We start from the raw sequence: 26,916 nt of genomic DNA, 5'->3' as shown, positions 1-26,916 counted from the left end.
ACAACCCAAATCAAGGCTCAAAGCCTCATGAAACTCTTGGAAATGGGTGGCGTCGCTCTGGCCCCACAAAATCTGGGGAAGGGCAGAAAGGATCTAGTTTCCGACTCCAGCGGCACAGGTCGATATGTAGCTTTGTTCCCTGGCGTGGTACGCAACATGGGAACGAAACAGAGATATTGAAGAGCGCTTTGACTTCTTATGGGACTTACCTGAAGAAGTTCTGGTATGTGACTAGAAATGAACAGAGGCCTCCCACGCGAACAAGACCTGGTGTGGTGTGGAGATGCCTGGTGAGAGGCCTAGAGCTTCCTGGCCCACTTGCAGATGGCCTTGGGGTTCAAAATATTGCACCCTGCACACAACGTGGAGTCGTGGTCCTTCTACAGGAACCACAGACACACCAAGTTGGGTCAGTCACCAAAATCAGTAGATGACAGGTACCAAAAGACTTTGAACGCAGTGGGTTTCTTTGGGGACATCTCTGAAAAAAAGATGGAAAAAAGGCACTCAACTTCCAAATAACAGCACAGCAGTTGTCTCATAAAAGCACACCAGTGTAAAGTGCTGCTTGTGTTGCCATGTTCAAGGTGGAATTTGTCCTCTCTCGCCTTCTGGACTGGACGATTGGCTTCCCTAAAGCAAGATATAACCAATATGCTATTCCCTGCTCACAAAGGGGTTGGCCTATTTTTAGATGGCTAAAGGACACAAACATTGAGTCCGTAGAGCGAATGGCTCATCTTGCCAACATAAAAAGTGAGTGTAAAGACTTCTCTGATGAAGTTGTAGAATTTTGAAAAAAGAATAGCAACACAAGAGGAGAAGGAAGTCAGTATGGACCTTGGAAATAAATCTGGGATTGGTTTGCAAGATAACTTTGTCCATTGTGAAATAAGAGTTAGGGTTCCTTCATAGCAAATTCATGTTTCTGTTTTCTAGGAGAGGAACCTTAAATATCCCTTATAGTTAGGTTCAAATGGAGGCAACATTAGTTTTCTGAGAACAGTATTTAGTTTCCCAGGGTATTGTAGATGAAGACTCTGAAAGGGCACTTCATGATTCTCTGCGATTAAAGCGGGACTGAGTTGCTTTCTGTACTCCGGAACTACACGACTGTTGCAAGATGAACTCGAATTGATGAGTATGTTAGGCTATCCTTTGCCAAGTTCAGTGAATAAGGAAGTAATTGATGAGGCATTACTGTCATTGGATGGAGTGCTTTTGTTTTGCACTAGACACAAAATTATTTCCATTGACATTGTAAGTTCTTGTGATAGCAGACACTTGAACTTGCACCGGAATGTTTCTACATTCTGCCGAGAGATCAGGATGATCATACTTTAGGTCGGTATCATACTGTCAGGCTCAACTATTAAAATTGTGGTGCAGAATGTTTTGCTTAGGGCTGAAGGGTAGTTTGGAGTGCATCTTTAGTGGTATTGAAGGGCATGTAGAGAATTAAGAGCTCTGTAAACCAGTACTGGTGAGGTCAGGCAGGGACAATGAGAATCAGGGTACAATGATCTGTCTTTGCTTTCCTCAGGGGAAATGGTGGAAAGGTGTATGCAAGCACGCTCAACTATCTGATCAAAAAGGCATTGCCCTTGGACTTTGGTTGCCAAAACCTGCTGGTGTAATACCAGCATTTCTTTTTGTTTAGGTTGGCTAACAAATCCAGCATGGGTTGACCCCGCTTAGTCTTAGTGGAGTTCCCGTTCATGATATTACGATAGTGTTTGAACTGCATCATTGTTTTGCTATCCAGGGGGATTCTACATGGCAAAGTCCACCTGACTGGAGACAGGCCCGTCACACAGTGACTGTGCCTCTTCTGACAGAGGTCGGAACTCATTCCTCCTTGTTGGTGATGAAAAACATCAACATGGTCTGTTTTTATGAGGACCACTTTACCTGTCAGACTTGGAAGGAACACTTGGAGACCCATTCTTTTAGCTCGACATTCCTGGATAGTTATGTGGCGCTTCTAATCTATATCTGACTAAAAGGATTGAGTCATACGTTTTTGCATGTTCTCCCCTAGCCTTCCATCACAGCATCATTTTTGAGTACCACTATGCCCAATGTAGGATATATGATGGTGTGGAAGCCCTGCATTGAGATTTGTAGAGATCCAGCTCCATAGTAGAACTTGCTTTAAGCATCTGGTGACTTTGACTGTGCCATCCCACGGCCTGTGAACTGTTTCCATTTACCGCTCAGTTTTTGCTGGACGGGTCTCAACCTGAGACTCCAATAGGATTTAAGACCTATGTATGAAGACATCAGACACAGCAGGGATTTATATTATATGGAAGACACTGCTTGCCAGATAAGATCTTTACCTTGCTTTGAGATTTTTATTATCTTTCTGTGGAGGGGAAAGCTTTTTCCACTTGTGTGTCTAATATTACTCCCAAGCTCTGGATTTTGGTAGGCAGCCATCGAAGCATTTGTCTCCACGTTTGACAAGGAGGTTGTCCAAGTACGGGTATACCTCGTGACCCTGTTGCCGAAGGTAAGCAGTAACTAGAGATATGCACTTTGCAAATGTCTGCGATGCTGACTTGAGGCTGAATGGTACAGACTTGAACTGGTAGTGGTGGTCTGTCACTGCAAAGAGAAGGTATTGTCGGTTTTCCCAGTGCATTGGGATGTGAAAAAACATTGTGAATATCCAAGGACGTCAGGAAGTTTTTTTTTCCCTGGACCATCAAGAGGACTTTGTGGAGCGATATGTGGAAGGTTTTTTTGTCAAGGGATTTGTTGAGTTCCTCGAGGTCCATGATAGGTCTCGATTGACCAGCCTTCTTTTTTTACAAGAAATAATCAGGAATAAAATCCTTTATTCCATTAACTCTTCAGGACTGGCTTGATCGCTTCTTTGATTAGGCGAAGGAGTCAATCCTGTTTTTGTAGCTCCCTCAAATGAAGATGTTCTTTTCTTGGTGCGCAAATAGGTGGCTTTTAAATAAACTTCAAGCAATGAATCAAATGAACAACGTGCCTCATCAATTGACTTATCGACTCCAGTGTTGGGGCAAAAAGGTAAATTCTGTTGTGAGAAATCAAGAGTCTTTTTGATTGTGTTGGGAGCTAGACTGGAATGCGCTCCTTCATGTAGATGATCTACCATACCCTTGTCTGAGGGTAGTTTTGATGCCCTTGACGTCTGAAGTGATTTAAACATCCTCTACATGTCGGAGGTCTACATAAGCCATTGAAAATTGCAGAAACCTGTGCGGTGCTATTTGAGGGCTACCAGGGATTTCACTGTGTAGAAATGTTTCGATATGATGTAAAGTGTCAACATGTTTGCCAAAGTGACCACATCAAAGGACATGTTCAGTCCCCTGTTTGGCATTTCAGGACGTAACGAAGTGGAATGGAGTCATGCGTGTCTTCTTAATGCAGATGCTCCTGCGAGTTGTTGTAAACCTGTGTTAGGGACAACTATTGCAGCATCAAAAAGGACAGCAGAAATGAGTGCACCTTCTTTAACTATTGTTTTAGCAATATTCTAGTAAATAGAAGGCATCTAACTGAGTGGGGCTACAAGCAGTATGTGAAGCATCCTGTTCACTGCATTCACCATCCGATTTGTGTTGGGTGGTTTGCTGTCACTTGAACAGCTGAAAAAGTGACTATCATGGAAAAAAAACTGCAGTTAATTGTTGAGGAGTCAGATAACTGCTTCAACAATTGTCTGGTTGTTTATTGTGGTCTTGACATGGAAGGTGGCACCATTGATAACTAACCTGGTCTTTAACACAAGATTTTTCAACATCAACGAAGCGGACATCTGAAGAGGCTGGAAATCAGTTAAGGGGTCCAGCAAGCTTTATTTTGACAGATTTCTTTGCACAGGAGGGTGATCATCGTGTTTGAAGCATTTTTGTTTTAGGAATCTCCAAACCTTTTGTGAGAAGCACTGGTTGGAGCTCTTTAATTTGAAGATCGACCTCAGAAAACTGGGTTTCCTTTTTTGCACCACCTTCGTGGAAGTGCTTCGAGGAGCCCTTGGCAGATTGAGGAATAACCCCCTTAGTAGGGTCTTTTTTTTCTTCTCCAATAAAGGGCGAACCTCCTTTCGGTCTCATTTATAGTTTCATATTGAAAAGCACTACAACTGTCACAACGTAAAGGCTTGAGCGCTGGATCAAGGCAATAAATACATTTATCATGAGTCTTCAGTACAACATTTTTTTAGGGCCACAAACTGAACAGGACTTAAACAGGGATTCTTCTCTCTGTACGCCATGGTGACAGTTGAGGATAAACAACAGGTTTCCCTTGCCCAGAAAGATAAATGTTCCCTAAAAAACAACTTGCATTACTCTGAACTCTTTAGGTAGGGACCTGTTTAGTCCTTGGGGGGACCAGAAAAAGTGTCAGTATAAGGTCACAGAGATCAGCCTGGGGATTCCCTCACACACAACATAAAATAGAAATCTGATATTTTGTGGCTTCTATGGGGAGCAGGAGAGTGGGCACTCCCAACTTATTGGTTGAAGTTCGGGTTGCTTCATATGCGGTAGATATGCCACTAACAATCACGGTTGTTGAGGCCGATGGCCATTTTAACACAGTTCACTGCTATTTAAGATTACCAGGGAGTCCCAGCGTGAAATGACGTAATCATGTGAATATATGAAACATCAAATGCTGGAGTTGTGTTAATCGGAACGCTCTGTCTGTAAAAGAGGCCCATAAATCATCATCAGACTACCAAAAAATAATTTAGTCAAACAGCACACACATTTCATCAGACTAATTCAAACTCTCAAAAATGTATTTTAAAAACATTTCTATAGTGTCCATTGGCTATCTACAACGAGCTTGCTAAATACCTAGGGTAAATTTCGACAAATGCCAAGCAATTTGATTTAATAACTGCAGTCTACCTCTATTACACAACTGTAGCGTGCTTTTTGAGTCTCTAAATGGTCAATATTAACTTAATCGCATAAAAAGATTCATAAGCTTTTACTGAAAGTTGTACGCACCACTTATACAGTGGCAAGATTTATAGAATGAAAAATGACTTTTATGGTGAACGGACAACATCTTTCAACTGTGAACTTATTGATAACGGAGAGAAGTGAATTATAGAAAGCAGAAATGCATTATAAGGTTAAAAAAAACATGCAAAAGGAAAAGATAATAATCAGAAGTGTTTTAATAAAGATGTGCAAGGTTAGCATAAGATTCTATGCCATTAAAGCCTAATTTTACAGCAACCATGTAAATAGTATGCTGTGGCAGGATGCAGTGCAAGCAGCAAAAGCAAACCTTGCAATCCACCTGCTAAAATCTACACCCTTTCACCTTTTCTGGATTTAGAAGAAAGAGTGGAACAGAAAATCATTTCCACCTGGACCATTGTTTCTCTTTGTCTGTTAAAGGCACGTAGATGACCCCCATCAGAGATTTCATTTTGACGCCACCATCTTCTAGTTTGTCATACTGTTCCAACATTTGGTTTCCGCCAGCAGGACCAACAGGTAATATTAATCTTCCTCCAGGTTTTAACTGATCGATAAGCTAGAACAAGAGACAATTTATTCATCAATAACATTTAAGGTAATGTTTTGACAAACTGGGCTTGAAATTTCTTTTACGTAAATATGAAATAGTAACAAAATGCGCTTTCCTAACATAACTAGTTTAAAAAAACAGACCGTAATTCACTTTGGGACTTAGATAACACATATATGCCAAGCATTAACTAGTGAATCTGCTTTTGCATGTGGTTAGGGTCCTCTGTATTCTATGGTGCTCCACTTTCACCACTAAAAAGGCCAATTCACTTTTGGGATTTGGGGCTTTGCTGAAAACAAGAAGTAAGGTAGAAAATGTTTTCACTCAGTTACTCAATTTTCTAAAGGATTGGAAAATGTATGTAACATACAATACTGAGTGAAACATTGTTAGCCAACTCCAAGTCTGAATATTTCTTTGACCAGAGAAAATGTCCCACCATAACATACTCTTGACTTTCAAAGATACGCATGTTCAAAACTACAACCTATTCTTTAGTCCATGTTGCGGACCTAGCTGATGACCCACGTCTCAAAGGATTCCCTGCTGTAAGATTTTAAGAGCATGTAGCATTCTGGAAAATGTTAGGTATCTGGTGTTCTTGCCAATGAAACCTATTAATGGGTACCATAAGTTGATAGGGTAAGATTCTAGTCATGCCAAGTGATCAATTTTTTTCTTCATCACCAATAGATCCACTGTAATACATTGTGCACATTTATCAAGTATTGTCGGTTTCACCACAGATACATTCATTAAAACACTTTGCAACTGTGGTTTTATGCATCTTGTAAATAATAAAAACAATTTGCTGTCACTAAACAAGATGTAACTGTACAACACTGCAACTTTCTAGTAGTAAGTTCACATATCCCACAATTAAATGCTTACTGCTTGTGGGACAACAGGAGCTGCAGCGCCTACGTGAATAGCATCATAAGGAGCTTCTTCAGGATATCCCATTCTTCCGTCTCCCACTGTGAATAGAAAAAACAATCTTAAAATTAAATGAATAATTGGGTAACTGAAAAGATAAAGTCACTCTTCCACCACAGCAGATCTCCAGCGAGGAACACGTTAGTTATATTTGTTAACTAGCTTTCCTACGGATACTCTTCCTGCAGATTCCTCAATTCTAGAATCTGCTACAAGGATCCCGAAAACTGAAATAGCTCTCCTATCCAGGCAGTATTGTCTCTCCTCTTTTTTGGTGAACCCAGAAGGCATGTAGAACGTCAGGACAGTGATGCTCTAACCCACCTGAAAATGTGTGACCATTTGGTTCGAAGAACCAGTTTATCCAGAAAATATGTGGTATCTAAAGGGAGGACAAATGGACAAAGCTTGCAGCTCAGTAATACACTGAGCTGAAGTACCGAAGAACCAGTGGAACCATAAAGAAGATTAGCATCAACATAAGGTGCCACTGAGGCATGACAAAGAGAGAAGGGGGAAACAAACAAGTTACTAACCTTCAGTAATGCCTTATCTAGCACAGATCAACTAGCCGCAGATTCCGTACCTTTGAATTAAGCCCAGGCATTAGACTGTATCTGGAAATTCTTAAGCAGTACCCCTCTGTACCAGTAGGTGGCATCGTTCGCTCCCCGTGGCATCATCTGGACTAGAAGTGACGTTCGCTGTTCCTATATAGGCACCACCCAGGCACGCTGACCTGAGTTACTTTTTGCAATTGTACACGCCAGAAGCGTGGAGACCTAAAGAACACTTACTGTAGCGGGAATTCCGTTCTCCTACCGAACTGTGCATAGAGACCTGGAACCTCGGTGAATTAGGATGCCCCAAAACTCAACTCAGTACCCAAAATCCCCTTACCTAAATAGCTAGCAATCTACAGTGTCTCATTGGTCATAACAAACTCCCAATGCTTAGACAGACCAGAACATGAACTTAGATTACCTCCGGTATTGTGGAACACATGAACACTCTTTCGTTATATAATCATTGCAAACCACAACATGGAGTAAATGAGGACACGTGCATGTTTGAAATATTTATTTACTAATGCATGGTTCTCAAACGCAGTATCTTGTACAATACTAGCAAACATATTATAAGCAACAAAGTTATCAGCATAGTTATTAGTCCATAAAAGGCGAATGGTGACAGCATACTAAGATGCTGAAATAAATAGGAATTAACAACACCTAATTCACACCCTCCCTATTTAGCATAGTATTTTATTTTTATGAAGGTCTCATTTGGGTTTTAGCAGGGCGGGCCCACACCTCAGAATCTCAGTGGCAGAGGATCACATCATCTTCTACCAGCTCTCTGCATGCAAAGCACCATCAAGTGTGTTACGTGTGTGTTCAGCACAACAATATAAAACCCGCCTAGAGCCAGATTTTGGCAGCAGCATGTGTGTTATGTCTATGGAGGTGCGAAGATCAGACCTCACAAACAACATTGTGTCAAGTTATCCTTGCAGCCTTCAGCACTCACTGTGCAGACAGTGTACCGAGCAAACTGATATCAGAGCAATAACATATTATTTCTAAAGTAAATCAAGAAGCTCTTCTGGGTTGAAAGCTAAAACAACAATTATGTGTCGTGTGCAAAATGAGGCAGAAAGGTAAAATGGCGTTTAAACATTTAATAAGCTCATGCTAACTTAACACAGTATATAGAAAAGAATTAGCTATATGACATGACCACTGGTGTAGAAAACTAGGGACCTGAAATGGGAAAAACCCTGTCCCTAGAAATCCGTTCGCAGAGCAAGGTGGTTCGGTAAGGTAACGCAATTGGTGCAGATTTAACTCTGGTGGAATGAGTACGTAAACCTTCAGGGGTGTTGCTTTTCAGCCAATGAGTAGCAGCCACAGCCTGTCCCTTCTTCGCTCCGACATGAAGAATTGGTCGTCCACCCAGAACTCTTATGTGTGGTCAAGGTAGAACGACCAAGCCCTTTTTGGGTCCAGATGGTGGAGTTGCTGCTCACCTTTGGAGTGATGTAGAGGAGCGTAAAAATTAATAACGTAATGTATTGACTTAAATTAAGTTACCACTTTAACAAGAAAGGAGGCTCCTGTGCAGAGCAAAAGTTTCTCAGCATAAATGTTGAGGTTGGATGACAAAGCCTGAAGCTCACGGACACTATGGGCAGATGCTATCCCAACCAGGAAGCGGTACAAAAGGGGGTGGTGATGGACGGAGCATCTGAACCAATCAAACACTCACACCCAGTCAACAGATCTGGGTTTAATCCATCGCTGTTCTTTAGCCCACTCTCCCACCCCAGTTCAGACATGTCCATATGCAAATCAGTCTGACCCTGTGCCTCATGGGAACAGTCCAGCACGAACTGCCAAGCCATGCCTTCCCTGGACCGGAAACAAGCTTCCTAGGACTGGTTTCTGGCATTACAGCAGTCTTCAGCCAGGCTTGCTTGAATCCAGTGACAAAGTGAGCAAGGGACTCGCGTCTGAGCATACCCTGCCAACTTATGGCGAACACAGCAGTACAAAAGGGAGAGGTGATGGACGGAGCATCTGAACCAATCAAACACTCACGCCCAGTCAACAGATCCCATTCAGGAAGGCAGTCTTAGTGGTAAGGAGCCGAGGGGACAATTGTGCAGAGGCTCAAAAGAATGAACACAAGGAAAGTGAGGATGAGACGGAGGCATAACAAATGGAGAAGGTGGAAGCAAATGTTGTAAACTTTTCAGAAACCTATGTACAATAGGGGGATTAGAAGTGGGATGGCTGATTAGACAGCCACAGAAAAGTTGACGTGGCCGAGAGAAAGTTCTTCAGAGTGCCCAGAGAAGAGCCATGCTGGGCAAGGGAAAGGATGAACAGGAGAACCTGAAAAAAGGGGACAAAAAGGGGATCAACTATCTTTCTGTGCACCATGCCACAAATGATGCCCAACAACAGGGGTAAAGTGTCATGGAGGGATGCCTGGTTGCTAAGATGAAGTCAAAGACTTCGGGTGGGAGGTTGGAAGCCATCAGCGGTCGCTGCTCAATCTCTACACAAGAAAGAGGAGCATGGACAGGTGAGGGTGGAGAACCCTCCCCGGCTGCTGTCACAGAAGATCGCCATGCCAAGTACGAAGCCACAAGAATAACTTGGGCCAGGTTGTTCCTGACCTTGTTGAGAACTCTAGGTAGGAGTGGTTTGGGCGGAAAGGAGGCATGAGCTCCACTGAAGACAAAAAGTGTTTCTAACCTAGAGCCCAGAAGTGACGCATCTGTCAATACTGTCAGATCTGGTTGGAGGAAGGGAGAGGAGTCTGCCGCTGATCAAACCGCAGTTTGTTAGCCACCACTGCAGATTTTTCACAGTTCCCTTCGAGATATGGACCATGTCTGAGAGATTTCACTGATGTTGCACCCACTAGAACTTTAGGTCCCACTGCAGAGCCGTCATATGCCAGCGGGCATGTGTCACCAGCAGGATGCAGGAGGACCTGAGTCCCAACAGCCTCAGTCAATCTCACCAAAATCCAGGATAAAGGCTGAAACATCTGTATCATAGCCTGAATATTCTGGACTTGCCATTTGGAAGGGTAGGCCCGAAACCGCACCGTGTCCAGAACTGCTCCGATGAAAGGGAGCATCTTAGAGGGAGTCAAATGTGACTTCGGCACATTTATTTTATTTATTTATTTATAAAGGATAGAGAACCCCAGCAAACGCAAGAGGTCTTCTGTAGTCTGCAGGTGGGCGACGACAGCCTGGAGCGAGCCTGCCTTTAGTCGAGATGGGGGAATACTGGCACCCGATCTCCGCAGATGAGCTGCAACCATGCCCATCACCTTGCAGAACACCTGAAGTGCGCTGGTGAGGCCAAAGGGAAGCACAGAAAACAAAGTGGGTTTGGCCCACCGTGAACTACAGGGAACGCCTGTGGGCAGGCAGGACAGGAATACGAAACAGGCACCCTGCAAGTCCAATGCTACCATCCAGTCTCCTGGGTGCAGGGAAGACAGGACCTGAGGTAAAATAAGCATTTTGAAATTCTTCTTGAGGAAGGAAAGAGAGTGCAGGTCTAGGATAGGACAAAGGCCTCCCTCCTCTCCCACTCTTGCATGATCTTTTTTGTTTCAGTTTTCGCCTCTTCTGGAAGCTGATCTTTATATGGAGCGATGCGAGCCCAGAGCTGCTGATCATACCTCCCCAAAGGAGACAGCGAATTTCCTGCTCCGTCAGCCCTGACATTGGAAAACAATTGCAAATATTATCTAAGAGTCTGCCCTCCTTGTCCAGAGGCACAGAAATAGGAGTGGAAAGGTTCTTCAATCTTCTCTGTACTGCCTGCGTAATCACAGAGTATGGCTTCGGCTGGCAAGTCAAACAAGCGGAGGCGTCTTCAGGGGATTTATATTTATTTATTATAGTCCTAGTATATGACATAGGCAGGAGATAAACCTAGGAGTGACTCGGGAGTGCAACAGGGCCATTGATGGGTTAAACTCCTTATTGTGCCTCCTTCAGTCCATTTGTGGGGGAATTCTGTGACAACCATCACCATCCTCTTCAACTGTTGAAGTGTGTCTTAATTCTTGGATTTTTATAAGTATATGAGTATAGTGTGTTTACAAATCTGACCACTAGAGAAGTCAGGTCACCCCGCTGCGTAACTAACTATTTTTTTCCCTTTTCAAAACCTTTATTGACAAATTTGCATGAACAGAGTACTTTTTTGCATCGAATCAGAGCACCGTATACATTGGATCATTTATGGAGTACAATGAGGGTCCAAAAAGCCAATCGGCAATGAGCAATATCTTGTACAAAACAACAGAAGCACTATTGATCAGTACATAGTTGTAGGATGGAGTGACAATACTGCATGGGAAGGAGCAGGGCCTTCAGGAGGGGATTGAGGGCAGGGAAGGAGACTACTGACCAGCACTGGCGGCCGCAGCGGTTGGGGTGCCAGCAGGAGCGCGGGAGAGGCAGTCTGGCGCAGATGTGAGTGAGTCTGAAGGTATGTCATCAGGGGGTCCCTTATGTCGAGTGGGCGAGATCTCGCAGGCATGAGGTCCCAGAATTCAGATAGTAGGGTCTGGCATTGCGATGCATCTTCGAGCCATTGGGCGAACTTAGGCGCAGGTCTGCGACCCCAGCATATGGATACCCTACGCAGTGCAAGGACAAGTAGCATAGTGGTCAAGCGGCGGGAGACATCCGGACAAAACCTAAAGCCTAGGAGGATAGCTGTGGGTCGGGCCGAACCGGAATGGAGGTGATCTCGGAAATGGCAGCACAGACCTCCCCGCCAGAAGTAGGACACCCGTGGGCATAATCAACCGAGATGAGAGAAGTCTGCGGCAGGGGCAGAACATCGCAAGCACCCATCGCTGGGGATGAGTCCCAATTTATATAGCGGAATGGAGGTCCGATAAAGCCTGAGTAAATATTTAAAGTGTATATGACGCAGGCGATAGTTAGGTGATAGTTTCGTCATTTGGTGGCAGCAATAGAGCCAATCAGCCTGGGAGATAGCCATGCCAAGATCTTCGCTCCATGCCATACGAGCGCTGTTAGTGGAGGTGGAAGTGGCTGCCAGCGTAAGGGCATAAAGTTTGGTAACCAACTTCCGGGGAGTGGGGGATGAGTATATGAAGTCAAGAGTAGACATCGAAGGAGGAGATTGAGGGCACGTGGGATGCAGCTCCCTACAGATAGCCCGCAACTGGTAAAAAAGCAGAGTGTCCATGCGGCCAGAGGCGGCAGGGAGAGAATAGAATGTGTTCCCAGGGTAGAGGTCTGCCAGTGTCGCCAGCCCCAGGCGGGCGGCATGTTTGGCCATACCAGAGTTTGTAGAACAACAGCGGTCCCATGCATACAAGTTATATACGAAACCATGAATATAGACGAGATCAGTTCTATATTTGGAGCGACATGTCTAGCCGGACAGAGGTCAACAATTTTTACTAAATTTAAAGTTTTCATACAGAAGGAATACCTTCAACAAATCACCAGGGTGGGTGGGTCAGTAAGGAATCTATCACTAACTAATGTCTCTTACAGATATATCGTTACACAAGTAGTAACTTGTGCATCTGAAAGAGACACGTTAGTGATAGATTCCTTACCTTAGAATAGATACCCCAGCAATACCAACCCCGGTGGTGGGTCTGCAAACCAATAATCACACCAGAAAGTCCTCGAGGACGGAACGGCCAAAGAAGCCATCCCTCCGGACTTTCTGTCCAGGCAGTAGTGTCTTGCAAACGTGTGCAGCGAGGCCCACGTAGCTGCCTGGCAAATGTCCTGCAAGGGCACTCCTCGGCCCAGGGCAGTTGTAGTCGCCGTGGCCAGAGTAGAATGAGCCCGCAATCCAACAGGGAGCTCCTTTTTGGCCAAGGAGTAACATGCCTGGATACACAAGATGATCCACCGCGAGATGGTCCGCTTGTGCACCGGCTTTCCCTTCTTCGCGCCCACGTAACCAACAAAGAGTTGGTCATCCACCGGGAACTGGCGTGTGCGATCTAGATAAGAGAGCGCACGTTTTGGGTCCAGACGGTGGAGCCTCTCTTCCTCTTTCGAGGGATACGGAGGCGGAAAGAAGGTGGGCAAGGTAATGGACTGCCCGATGTGGAAGGCCGTGACAACCTTGGGCAGGAAAGAGGGTCTCGTCCGCAACACAATCTTGTCCGGATGGAGAGAGAGGAAAGGAGGTGTAGAAGAAAGAGCCTGCAGCTCACTCACTCTCCTGGCAGAGGTGATGGCCACAAGGAAAGCAGTCTTCAAAGTAAGAAGACGGATAGGACAGTTATGGAGCGGCTCAAAGGGAACACACATTAGGTAAGTAAGTACAAGATTTAAGTCCCACTGGGGCATCACGAAGAGAACAGGAGGGAACATGTGTGTGATGCCCTTCAAAAACCTATTTACAATGGGGGACTTGAACAAAGGAAGGCTGATCAGGTAGCCGTAAGAAGGCGGAAAGGGCAGAAAGGTACCCTTTGATAGTGCCCAGAGCAGAGCCCTGCTGGGCAAGAGAAAGAAGAAAGAGGAGAACCTCAGAAAGGGGTGCAGAGAGTGAGTCCACAGCCTTTGCTGTGCACCATGCCACAAATCTGTTCCACCTGCAGGCGTATAACGACTTTGTGGAGGGACGCCTGCTGCCAGAATGACATCAGAGACTTCGGGAGGCAAGTCAAATGGCCTCAACTGCTCAATCTCCAAGCTTGTAGGTGGAGACTGGACAGGTTTGGGTGCAGAACCGTCCCCTGCTGCTGCGACAGAAGGTCCTCCCGAAGAGGCAGATGAATCGGGGGATCGACTGACATGCTGAGTAGCTCAGGATACCAGTATCTTCGTGCCCAGTCCGGAGCCACAAGAATAACCTGGACCCGGTCGCGCCTGATCTTCTTCAGCACTCTGGGCAGAAGTGGTATAGGCGGAAAGGTGTACAATAGACCGCAACTCCACTCGCGACGAAAAGTGTCTCCGAGCGAGTGCCGCCTTGGAAATTCCAACGCGCAGAACTAATGACATTGCGCGTTCTCTTCTGTGGCGAATTGATCTAACCAAGGCTCGTCCCATTGCTGAAAGAGGCCTTGCGCCACATCCGAGTTCAGACGCCATTCGTGATCCATCTCGCACCGACGGCTGAGTTCGTCCGCCCTGTCATTCAGAGAACCTGCCACGTGTTGAACCACTAGGGTCACACGCTGATGTTCCAGCCACTGCCAGAGGCGGAGAGCCTCCTGGCATAGGGTCCATGACCCCACCCGCCCTATTTGTTGCAGTACCACATGGCGGTGGTGTTGTCCGTGAACACCTGCACTATACTCCCCCGGACAGAGGGGAGGAATGCCTTCAGTGCTAGTCGGATCGCCCGCAGCTCCAAAAGGTTAATATGGAGCCGGGACTCCGCCGTAGACCAGAGGCCTCTGATCTCCGCCTCTCCCATGTGGCCTCCCCAGCCCTGGAGGGACGCGTCCGTCACAACCACGTGCTCCCGGTGGGGTACGGAGAGGGATCTGCCACTGACCCAATCGCGGTCCGTGAGCCACCACTGCAACTGCCTTGCAGTGCCCTCCGAGATCAAGACATGATCGGACAAGTTGCCCTGATGCTGGGCCCTCTGAAACTTCAGGTCCCACTGCAGAGCCCGCATCCAGCAAGGGGCGTGATGCACCAGAAGGATGCAGGAGGCTATCAGCCCCAGAAGCCGCAGCGTCAATCTGACCGAGACTCTGGATAAAGGCTGAAAGATTGGAATCAGAGCCTGAATATCCCGAACCCGCTGTTCGGGAGGATAAACCCGAAACTGTGCCGAGTCTAGAACCGCTCCGATGAAGAGGAGCTTCTGAGAGGGACACAGGTGCGACTTCGGCACGTTGATGGAGAGCCCCAGCAAGTGCAGGAGGTCGGCTGTAGTCTGGAAATGGCCGACTACTGTCTGGGGCGAGCCCGCCTTCAACAACCAGTCATCGAGGTAGGGGAAGACGGACACCCCTAACTTGCGCAGATGAGCTGCGACCACCACCATCACCTTCGTGAACACCCGTGGGGCGCTTGTAAGGCCGAAGGGGAGCAGGGTAAACTGAAAGTGCTCGTGGCCTACTGTGAACCGCAGGTAACGCCGGTGGGCCGGCAGGACGGCGATGTGAAAATGAGCGTCCTGCAAGTCCAACGCTACCAGCCAGTCTCCAGGGCAGCTAAGACCTGAGCCAAAGTCAGCATCTTGAACTTCTCCTTCTGGAGGAAGCCGTTGACGTTCCGTAGGTCCAAGATAGGGCAAAGGCCCCCTTTGCCCTTCTTGGGTACCAGAAAGTAGTGGGAGTAACAACCACACCCTACTTCTGGCCCAGGAATGCGCTTGATGGCCCCCTTGGCCAAGAGGGCCGTGACTTCCTCTTGCAGAAGTTGCAAGTGATCCCCCGACACGCGGTGGAATTGCGGTGGCATGGCTGGAGGGGTCGCCTCGAAGGGGAGGGAGTAGCCCCATCGGACGATCTGCAGCACCCACCTGTCCGATGTGACAGTGCAACAGTGGGAGAGGTGATGGCGAACCCTGCCCCCCACTGGCGTCACATGGGCCTGAAAACTCAGAAGGTTTTGAGGCAGGTGCTGCGGAGGGAGGTGTGGACTGGCCTCGCCGTTATCCCCGACCGCCGCCACGGCAGTTTCCACGGCCGCCACCGCGCTGTTGAACATTTTGCAGTGCGTAGCTGGCAGCACCTGTGGGGGCGCCCCTCCCGTGGCCACGAAAGGAGCGAAAAGCACCTGATTGCTGGCGTGTGGTCGAGAGGCCCAAGGACTTGGCCGTAGCCCTTGAGTCTTTAAAACGCTCAAGCGCATGGTCTGCCTTGCCGCCAAAGAGGCGACTGCCATCGAACGGCATGTCCAGAAGTGTGGCCTGGACATCGGCCGAAAAGTTGGCTGACCTCAACCAGGCGTGGCGTCGAACAGCCACCGTCGTTGCCATCGCCCTGCCCAGTGAGCCCGTGGTATCCAGCCCACATCAGATGGAATATCGCGCTGCATCTCAGCCCTCCACAAGGGCTTGGGCGAGTTTAGCCAAGACCTCCTCCAGACATTGTGGCAGCACGTCCGCGACCGTGTCCCACAGGGTGTGGGTGTAGCGGCCTAAGAGACACACGGTATTGACAAACTGCAGCCCCAAACTCAGGGACGAGAACACTTTCTTCCCGAATTGTTCATATCTCTTGGATTCCCGATCGGGCAGAGTCGTCGGGAATGCGGTCTGGGAAGTAGTGGCCTGGATAACCAGGCTCTCGGGGGGTAGGATGGGTGGACAAAAAGCAAAGGTCACCCGGGGCCGGGCGGTAGCGTCTGGCCACGTTTCTATCAGGCGGACCTGTGGCGGGCTTGGACCAAGTGCCCACAAGAACGTCACACAAGGCCTCATTGAACGGCAGTAGAGGCTCACTGGAGCTTGCCTGCGGTTTGAGTACCTCAGTGAGGAGGTTAGTCCTCACGGCCGCGACGGGGAGCTCAAGGTTTGAGGCCTTGGCCGCCCTCGTCAACACTACACTATAAGCAGCCCCCTCCTCCGAAGCCACGGTGGGAGAGGAGACAAATCCAGTGTCTGGCGAATTGTCAATACCACTGGCCTCCCCAAGCTCATATGTCCAGTCCTCAGACCCCTCCCAGTCACCCTCCTCACCCGTCTCCTGTAAAACCGGTGCAACAGACGAGTGGCTCACTGGTTAGAGCGGCAGACTCTGAACCGGGACCAGGGTTCAAGTCCCGACGCGGCTGGGTCTTGGGCTCAATGTTCGTGGACTCGATGATTCTCGCCTTGCCCCCTACTCTAATCATGGGTCCCACGCCGCAACTCTGGGCAATAGCTTGCTTAATCTCCACAACGGCCCCTACAACACTGGGATGCCTGGCTTCACCTTGGGGGTACCCAGGAGGGGCATCTCACAGGGAGAGCAAGGAAGGGTTCCACAGCGTTATACAGCGCCGGGACGCCCCGTTGGGGCAGCTGTGCGCTTTACAAACACACTACATTTACAGACGGGGCCTCCTCATGGACATAAAAATCTCCAAAGGCCGTCGGAAGCGGTGCCGTTACGGCGCCAGAGTCGGACCGAAGGGAAGATTAAGGACGGCGTCCACAGTGGGCGCCGGGGGCGACACCCGCGGGGCCGGCGCTGGTGAGGTCGACCAGCGACGACCCGGATCCGGAAGCGGATCCGGTGAGGTCCTGCGGCGCCAGGAACGAAGTCGCTGGCGGCATCGGGCCGAAGCACCCGACCCGCTAGGGCCTCCAGCCAGGACCGTCAAGCCCGGAGGCGCCGCGGAACCCGACTGAGGAGGGAGGGACCTGGCCATGAGGTACCGCTCGATCTCCGGCGACGCGCCGTGCCCAGGGACCCGAAGGTGTGGGGCAGGTGGCGACGCTTGCGACTCAGTCGGAGCCGCATGGGTGGGGTCACCCGAACCCCCGGTTCGCATCGTGCGAGCGTCTGGGTGGGTCGGAGGAACGATGACGTCTTTCCGACCTCTCATGCCTCTTACCTGAGGTCTTGGATCCTGACGACCGATGTCCACTCCCGGAGCTGCGATGACTCTGACCCAGCGACGGTCCTTCGAACTCCTGTGGAACCGGGACCTGGAACGGCGCGGGCCGACTGCCGGAGCTCGAGTCGCTTGCGGGACCGCTCCCGCCTAGCTTTAGACATCAGGGCCCGGCAGTCGGAGCAGGTGCGGTCGTCATGGTCGAGGCCTAAACACGTCAGGCACCGGCGATGGGGATCGGTAACCATCAGACGGTCGCACTTCGAGCAGGGTTTGAACCCGGGCATCCCTACCGGCACCGTTCGAGTTGAAGACTCGAGTAGAGAAATGATCAAAAAGTTTCGTCAAAAAATTACTAGGGGTAGAGCTTCTCCGGATCTGCACTAGCTGGCGCGGAAAAAAGAAGAACTGACGTCAGAGCGCATGGGCGGCGTGTAAGAACTCCGACGACATCATTCGGGCGTGAACGATGCCGATGACGGACGCAGAGCCGCGGACAACGCCTACCGACGCGCATGGGTATTGCTACGCAAAAATTTGCGGATTTAGTCTGACGCCTGGGGATATTCTAAGGTAAGGAATCGATCACTAACTAATGTCTCTTACAGAAATATCGTTACACAAGTAGTAACTTGTGCAACAATGCTTCAGATAACAGTTATGCCCCCCAAACGGAAATCGATTTGTCGATCTACATCTAAAGCACGAAAGAAAAAGGCATTACAAGCTTCAGAAACAGACTAGCAACGGGAAGCAAGAATAGAAGCTGTTCGAACACAAACTGGTCAAGCACGTTCTTCTCAAACGAACGAGCAATGAAAATCAAGATTGTAAGCCGATCAAGTATGCACTGCTCAAGCCCACTCGAACGAAACAGGAGAGCAACGAGAATCAGGATTGGAAACCGACTAATTACGCACTGCTCAAGCCCACTCGAACGAAACAGGAGAGCAACGAGAATCAAGATTGAGTATGCACTGCTCAAGCCACACTTTCAAATGTTTTCCATAATAAAAAGAATACGTTTAAAAAAAAAAATGAAACTTGAATGTTTTCATATTCGGGTGCCGTGAATTTTTTTCTTCTGAGATCGCAGCAACGCGCGACAGGTAAGAGAGAAATATAGTATATTTATATATATATATATATGTGAAGAAATCCCCGCCTGTCAATAGATGACAGGCAGCAGCAGGGTGCAGACCTCGCAGCGCCACAGCAGACAGGCAAATGAAGCTCTCCAATAATCCAACTCGAGTGAGTAGCAGGTTCAAAACATTTATTAAGGGGTAACGCGTTTCACTCCACTAGGGAGCTTGATCACACAAAGGCACTCATAAAAGTGGGGATATATATACAACAAGTGGGAGGGGCTTGATTGGGGAGAAAAAACGCCCAAAAATAAAAAAACAGGAAAGTAAATAAAGCAACAGTGTCTACATTTATCCAACATGTAAAGCACACATGGGAAACAGCATGTACCACATGGGAAATTACATATTAAAGATAACACAATGCAATGTGATAAGAAAGCAAATCTGGGAAGTATTCAAGCAGATCAAGAGTAAAACAGCGCTGCATGGTTCAAGAAGGTTGCGAATGAGTAGCATGTAAAATAACATGGGAAGTCACGACAAAGTGCCAAAATAAGTATTTACATGGAAACAAAATTAGCAAACCAAAGGGTCAAAGAGCGCGCTGAAAACAATTACGGCATAGTGCCCGAGTCAAATATCTGCACATTAGAGTAATTAAACCAAAGGAAATATATCAAAGAGCATATTAGTGAAAATAAGCGTGGCATAACATAGCAAGCTGAGAGAGACATGTGAGCTCAAATAAGGGTAAGGGAGGAGAATACAAAGTGCTAGAAAATAATCATAAAAAAAGAGTGAATAAAATATATTAAAGAGCCCAACCACAGATGTGAAAAGTTAAGTGAGAGGAGAGGGAAAGTAACAGAACAATAAAAGAGTAAGACAGCGGCAGCACAAGAAAATAATAGAAAACATGGCAACAAATCCTATTCAAGTTACAGATATAACAAGAGTCATGATTCTAAGGTTACGCCATGCATAGCATGTGGCAAATGAGTCAGCAGTCAAACAATGAGCCTAAACTGAGCGAGAGAGAGGAAAAGACTGGAGCAAGGAATAGAATAATTATGACCAGACCACCTAACTAAGGACAGAAGGAAGCATTATAAGAAGCTTTTCAAATCTTCAGTCAAGTTAAGACCATTAGGGGCTTTGGTGTCGAGGGACAAAATCAACTGGGTTTCACGCTGCCTGAGCATTTTTTCACGGTCACCTCCACGGCTGGGTGGAGGTACTGAACAGAGAACCGTGTATTGGAGGTCTTTAAGCATCTTGTTGTGGACCAACCCAAAGTGTCGAGCAACCGGATAGTTGCTATCGCTATTTACAATGGCCCTTATGTGCTGCAAAATTCTCTGATGCACTGGTAGTTTGGTGCTGCCAATGTATTCTAGGTTGCATGTGCACTTAAGTTTGTAGACCACAAACTCTGATCTGCAAGTGAGGTATTCCTTGATGGGAATAGGAGTGTCACAAAAAGCAGTCACATAATGGGTAGCATTAGTAGCAAAATTGCAAGCACGGCAGGAGGTGCATTTAAAAAAGCCCATTTTGGTGGTTTTGTTAGGTTTAGGAGGATTTTCAGGTGCAATTCTATCGAGTGCATCGCGCATGGACGGTGCACGTCGGAAGGTAATGGTAGGGGTATCATTTAATAGTGGACCGAGTACTGGGTCAGTCAAAATAATAGGCCATTCAGTGCCTATGATGCGTCTGATCTTACGCTCATGTGTGCTGAAAGTAGTTATGAGCCTGACAGTGCATTGTGAATCATCCTGATTATCATTACTGTTGGTAGTACAATGCTCTCTGGGCTTTAGTAAGGTGGCCCTATCCAGTGATGAGGCTTTAGCCAAAGCTTGATCAAGTATGGCCCTTGAGTAGCCCCTTTGCAGGAAACGTTGCTTAGATTCCTCAAGGCAAGTAGCAGTCGAATCAGGGTCACTGCAGACTCTGCGAATGCGAATGAATTCGCCAAAAGGGATACTGCGGATAGTATGGGCAGGATGAGAGCTTTGTGCGTGCAGGATAGAATTTCCCGCCGTACTTTTTCGATGCAGTCTGGACATGAGGGTATTGTCCCTGATGAACAGTTGTACATCCAAAAATTCAGCTTCAGTGCTGCTGAGGTTAGCAGTAAATTTCAGGTTCAGGCTATTGTTGTTACAATCTGATACAAATGAGAGGGCTTGGTCTTGAGTGCCCTTCCAGATGATACAGATGTCATCTATGTAGCGCCAGTAATGGGCGATACAAGGCGACCAGTGAGCATGTGTAACCCTGAGCTCGTGCTCCTCCCACCAACCAACATGCAAACATGAGTAGCTGGGAGAGAAACACGAGCCCATGGCCACACCGCGTAATTGCTGGTAGATGTTATTCCTGAAGCGGAAATAGTTGGAGGTCAGGCACAATTTGATCATAGCAATTAGCATGGAATTGTGTTCTCTGAAACAAATGGCACGTGAGTTTAAAAAATATTGACATGCATTCACACCATGCTGATGGTTTATAGAAGTGTAAAGGGATTCAATATCAAGAATCAAAAACAAATAGTCATTGCACCACACAATATCCTCAATCTTGGTCAAAAAGTCAGTGGTATCTTTGAGGAAAGAAGGAAGATTCGCCACATGGGGCTGGAGAAAGAAATCAACGTATTTGGAGATATTTTCCGTCATACTTCCAATAGCTGATATTATAGGTCGACCTGGTGTAGGGGTAACAAGTTTGTGTACTTTGGGAAGAAAGTACAAGTGCGGGGTCACAGGATGATCCTTGGAGAGGAAGTTGCACTCATCCTTAGTTAGAAGACTCAGTCTTTTCCATGAGGTTAATTGTTTGCGTATCAGGTTATGATTCTGGACCATCGCAAACTGAGATGAGAGGGTGTAGCAAGTAGTGTCAGACAAATGTCTTTCAGCTTCCAGGATGTAGTCCGAGGTTTTCCATAGAACAGTGTTGCCCCCCTTGTCAGCACTTTTTATGACGACATTGTTATTGGACTGTAATTTGCTTATGAGTAGATTGTACTGCCGGTCATTGTACTTGAGTTGTTTCCGTTGTGTCATGATGGACCTGTTGAGAGCCTTTAGTTCGATAATGACACGGTCGCTGAAAATATCCACTGCATCACGGGGCATTAAAGGAAAGAAGGTTGACTTGGGTCTGAAGGATGTAGTTGCTGACTTGTTGACATTAAACACTTGACTGACAGTGGGCGTAGTTTGTGAAATGCCTTCAAATGCGAGGTCGTACAGGTCTTGTAAACCAGCATTGTCGTTGACTTGGAGGTTAGTTTCCATGTTAGAAGGATTAGCTACAGCCCCACTTTGTTTACGTTTGGACTCTAATTTGAAATACTTGATGAGTTTGATTTTTCTGACAAATTTATACAGATCGATCCTAGTTTGATTGTAGGAGAATTTGTTGGGAGGGCAATAGGAGAGGCCAAGGGACAGAAGCTGTTCCTCTGCTTTAGTGAGGATGGTGTCAGATAGGTTAATGACAGTATTATCAACAGTACCAATTATCTGCGCCAGTTCTTGTTTGTTTTTACCTGCGAGGTATTTCTTTTTGTGGTGCTTGCGCCTTGAGCGCCTGCGCTGGCTGGCTGATTGCCGGCTTGGGTTGGAGGATTCCGGGAGCGCAGGGAATAGCGCCGGTCCTCGTTTACAAAACCCAATTCCTCCACTACGGTGTAATTGATGTCTGGGTCTAGGGCTGCAGATGTAGAGGTACCCTCGTCTTCGCTGTTTGAGGTTAAGGAGTTGATTGATATGGTGTCACTGTTATCGATTGGAACGCCAGAGCTTTGATTGGTTGTTGCCGTTTTGTTGCTTGGTATTTTACCACTTTTGGATAGTGCTTTGCGCTTCAAATTGTCATATTTCCTTGAGAAGGTAAAAATCCTTCCAGTGGCGTAGTCGTTCTTATCTCTCGCAAATTTGGTTACCTTGCGCTCTATAATGCTGTCTTCCAATTTTTTAGTACGGATGTCAATCTCCGCTTTGCTTTTCGCGATGAAATCCGTTTCACCAGTGGCCTCCAACAGTGCAAGTGTTTTATCAATTTCGACTAGCAGTTTGTCGCGGTCTGATTCAGCATATTTTATCAGAATATTCACCATATTCATGGAGCTTTGCAAGCTGTTGTCTGCCCATTCCTGTAGCATCTGAGGGTCAGGATTTTCATAAGTTGGTACTGTGAGGATTCTTAAGCCCCTGGGAACCCTATTAGCATCCCGATATTTTTCTAAGGATTTCTTCTCCCACCATTTGGCGAGTTCACTTCTCAGTAGCTTTTCCAGACTCTTCAGCAGAGTCTTAGCATCATTGTTGGCTGTAGTTGGTGTTGCCGCATTGGTTTTGGCAATATTAGTTGAGAGGCTTTCAAATCGTGCCTCAGCAGTTGCTTCCCTCGTTTTGAGTGCGTCACTCGATAGCATAGTAATTTGGTAGAATACACAGTCACGTTTTGTTTGAGGAGCTGAAATTACAGCCCGATCCTGCTTATGGAAAATAGAGCACACTGTCTGTTACGTTTGTGACAAATCCCACGCCCCGTATCATATATACACACACACACACATATATATATATATATATATATATATATATATATATATATATATATTCACTGAAAAAACCATAGGTTATAGACCATATATAGTTAGGAATTAGCATTTACAAAACCTTGAAAATTCACTGAAAAAACCATAGGTTATAGACCATATATAGTTAGGAATTCGCATTTACAAAACCTTATTTTACCCACACAAAACCATTGAAATTCCATATATAGTTAGTTGCACTAACTATATATCGCGCACCCGCAATCCACTGCTGATGATGTCACATATTACATCATTCATGACATGGTCAGTGACATCACTGATGACATCACTGATGACATCTCAAATGACATCACTGATGACATCACTGATGACAACATCCAGTGACTGTATGTTTCTGTAAAGTTAAAATATGTCTTACATATTGAAGAATGAGTGGATGTATAAGTGTCTGGATGAAGGATTTAGTAGGTGCATGACTGACTGTATGAGTGAGTGATTAAATGTGTCTCACTGAGTGCATGGGTTAGTGACTAAACTGTCTTAATTTGTGCATCATTATGTCTGTTGTTCTGTAAACTGTTGCATGTGTTGATAAGTAGCTATATGAGTAACTATATGGGTTATTGATTGGTTGCCCAAGTATTTGTATGGGAGACTGAGTGTGTGTGTGGGTGGCTGGGAGGTGTATGACTCTGTGCATAGATGTGTGAGCAGTTGATTCACTAGATGTATGGTTTCAAAAGTGCATGTGGAAACAGCTGTATGGGCGGTTGACTGTGTGCATGAGTGTATTGGTGAGTGAATGGATATCTCAGTGCTACATGTCAAAGTAAGTACATATGTAAAACACAGTACATGCGAGAGTTGACATATATAAATAACTGTGCATAAGAGCCAGTGAATGTGTGAGTGGCTGTATGGATCATTGTGAACTTGTATCAGGGATTGTATAAGAGAGTAAATATGTGTTAGTATATGTTTGAATAAGTAAAGTTTGTATAACTGTATAGTTGAGGAAATGGAGGTGTGATTGATTCTTTGCATGACTGACTAGGTGTGTGAGTAACTCCATGGATGAGTGACAGTCTGTGAGTGTCTGTTTACACTGATTGTATCTAAGGTTATATTAGAGTCTGAAGAGGTTCATCGTATTATCACATGAATGATATCATCAGTGATGTGATCAGTGATGTCATTTGAGATGTCATCAGTGATGTCATCAGTGATGTCACTGACCATGTCATGAATGATGTAATATGACATCATCAGCAGTGGATTGCAGGTGCGCGATATATAGTTAGTGCAACTAACTATATATGGAATTTCAATGGTTTTGTGTGGGTAAAATAAGGTTTTGTAAATGCGAATTCCTAACTATATATGGTCTATAACCTATGGTTTTTTCAGTGAATTTTCAAGGTTTTGTACATGCTAATTCCTAACTATATATGGTCTATAGCCTATGGTTTTTTCAGTGAATATATATATATATACACACATATATAAACATATATCATCTGTATATCTATATAAATACAAACATAAATGCATGCATACATATACTTATATGCATACAGATGCATGTTATTTACATGAAAGTTGAAAAAACACTAATAAAAGCAAAGCTAAAAAGCCACCTCATTACAAACAGAATGGCTTTAACTTAACCCCTTTACTGCTAAGGCAATATTTTGGCCCTCATTTAATTTCCATTGAAATCAATGAAATGGTGCATGACGAGTTACCCTTGTCATTAGCATCCAAGAGGTTAAACGAGGGCGAGATCTATTGCATTTTCAATGCTTGTTTACTTTGGTTCCATCAAGAAGGCATTCAGATGTGTCACACATTTGCCATAAATTCTGAATGTTAGCACTCTAGTTGCACATTAGATCACTGTAGTAAAGCTACTGCTCACCAGGGACGTCTGCTGCTGGTATTCAAAGTGCAGGTTTCAGTCTGCATGTCAGAATTTTTTTAATGAAATAGAAGAGGATTTGAGAAGTCACTCAAAATGATCCAAATTTTTCTTTCTGAAGCACTAATCATCCTTTCTATGGCAAAATTAACCCCCTCATGTTGTTCCTTTTTAAATTGAGTGTTTTCAGACTTACCACTTCATTCCAATCAAGATGGCTTCTGGTGTGCTATACTTTTGTCATAAGTAAGACTGTTAGCGCTCTAGTTGTTCTTTAGAACACTCTGGGACATTCTGTCATTGGGCTATACTTGGGGTACATCTGGGTGATATTTGGGCTACATTTAGGCTCTTTTGTCTCTGGTGGCCATCTTGGGAGACTGTATGTCAGAATGTTTTAATGAAATTGAAGAGGGTTTGAGAAGTCACTCAAAATGTGCCCTAATTTTTCTTTCTGCAGCACTAATCATAATTCATATGGCAAAATATACCCCCTCATTTTGTTCCTTTTTAAATTAAATGTTTTAAGAGTTACCACTTTATTCCAATCAAGATGGGTTCAGGTGTGCCATACCTTTGTAATAAGTAGGACTGTTAGCGCTCTAGTTGTTCTTTAGAACACTCTGGGACATTCTGTCATTGGGCTATACTTGGGCTACATCTGGGTGATATTTGGGCTACATTTGGGCTCTTTTGTCTCTGGTGGCCATTTTGGGAGACTGCATGTCAGAATGTTTTAATGAAATAGAAAAGGATTTGAGAAGTCACTCAAAATGTGCCCTAATTTTTCATTCTGCAGCACTAATCATACTTTCTATGGCAAAATATACCCCCTCATGTTGTTTCTTTTTAAATTAAATGTTTTAAGAGTTACCACTTTATTCCAATCAAGATGGCTTCAGGTGTGCCATACCTTTGTAATAAGTAGGACTGTTAGAGCTCTAGTTGTTCTTTAGAACACTCTAGGAGGCTGCAGTAGAACACAAAGGAATCAACTGACAGTCTCTGTCCTTGTTGGATGTACATGTTTTACTGAGAATGTCAGACTTCATTTTCACATGACTGAGAAAGATAATGTGAATTTACAGAAAATATGCTTTCAGTTTAGCTTATAGATCCCCTTCCAAACCACTGTGGGAAAATCATGAGATATTAGTTTTCTTTCAAACAATATTCATGATATCACAGCAGAAGGTTTTTTCACATGGTAAAATCACCTTAGAACCCACCACAATTCCTAAAACGAGTATGGTACCATCAACAAATAATTTATAATGTAACTAAAGTCCTAAAACCCTCTATTAACTACAATGCTTTTTAATGAGGTGCTATCATGTATATTAGTCCCAAGATGGCTGCCAACACTTCTTGGATGAAGTGCTGACAGCCAATCAGATCAGATGTGTGGTTAGGCTCCGCCCAGATATATATCTTTTTTTGAACCTAAATTACTCAAAATCCACTGGAGCACATATATTGAGACCTAGCAAAGGCACATCGGGCTAACAGTCCCTACAATTTTGCCAAGTTTCGTGCAAATCCATTCAGCCGTTCGAGCTAAAAGTGAGGCCAACCGCCCTATGGAAATTAACATGGGAAAAACGTGTTTTGGGACCCCCCTTTTTTCTCGGCCCCCCCTTGATGAAACCCCCCCAAATTGTCAGGGGCTGCTCAGAAACAAAATGTTCCATTTTCCTGAAAATTTCCGCCAATTCCGTCCACAAACGCCAAAGTTATTAGACATAGGATTTTTTCTCTATGGGATTTTTGAAAATTCTAACTATATATACCTACTGGCGACCGC

The 26,916-nt window shown here is 45.7% G+C and overlaps 1 protein-coding gene across 2 annotated transcripts in view; it reads right to left on the bottom strand.

Moving 5' to 3' along the window:
• Window positions 1-26,916, bottom strand: part of LOC147708968 (protein-L-isoaspartate(D-aspartate) O-methyltransferase) — a 254,816-nt gene that overhangs the window by 39,579 nt on the left and 188,321 nt on the right. The window contains exons 6-7 of one of the 2 annotated variants that reach the window (XM_086927565.1): window positions 6,430-6,515; window positions 5,372-5,541 (exon numbers count right to left, since the gene is read on the bottom strand). In XM_086927565.1, coding sequence (XP_086783691.1) covers window positions 5,372-5,541; window positions 6,430-6,515 — 256 coding nt within the window. Of the gene's footprint in view, window positions 1-5,325; window positions 5,542-6,429; window positions 6,516-26,916 lie in introns of both variants that reach the window. The other variant, XM_086927566.1, reaches the window with a different exon arrangement.

The sequence above is a fragment of the Lissotriton vulgaris genome, chromosome 6 (genome assembly GCF_964263255.1).
Source record: "Lissotriton vulgaris chromosome 6, aLisVul1.2, whole genome shotgun sequence".
Taxonomy (NCBI): Eukaryota; Metazoa; Chordata; class Amphibia; order Caudata; family Salamandridae; genus Lissotriton; species Lissotriton vulgaris.
The sequence above is the reverse complement of the archived record's forward strand: the minus strand, read 5'-3'. Positions and strand labels throughout refer to the sequence as shown.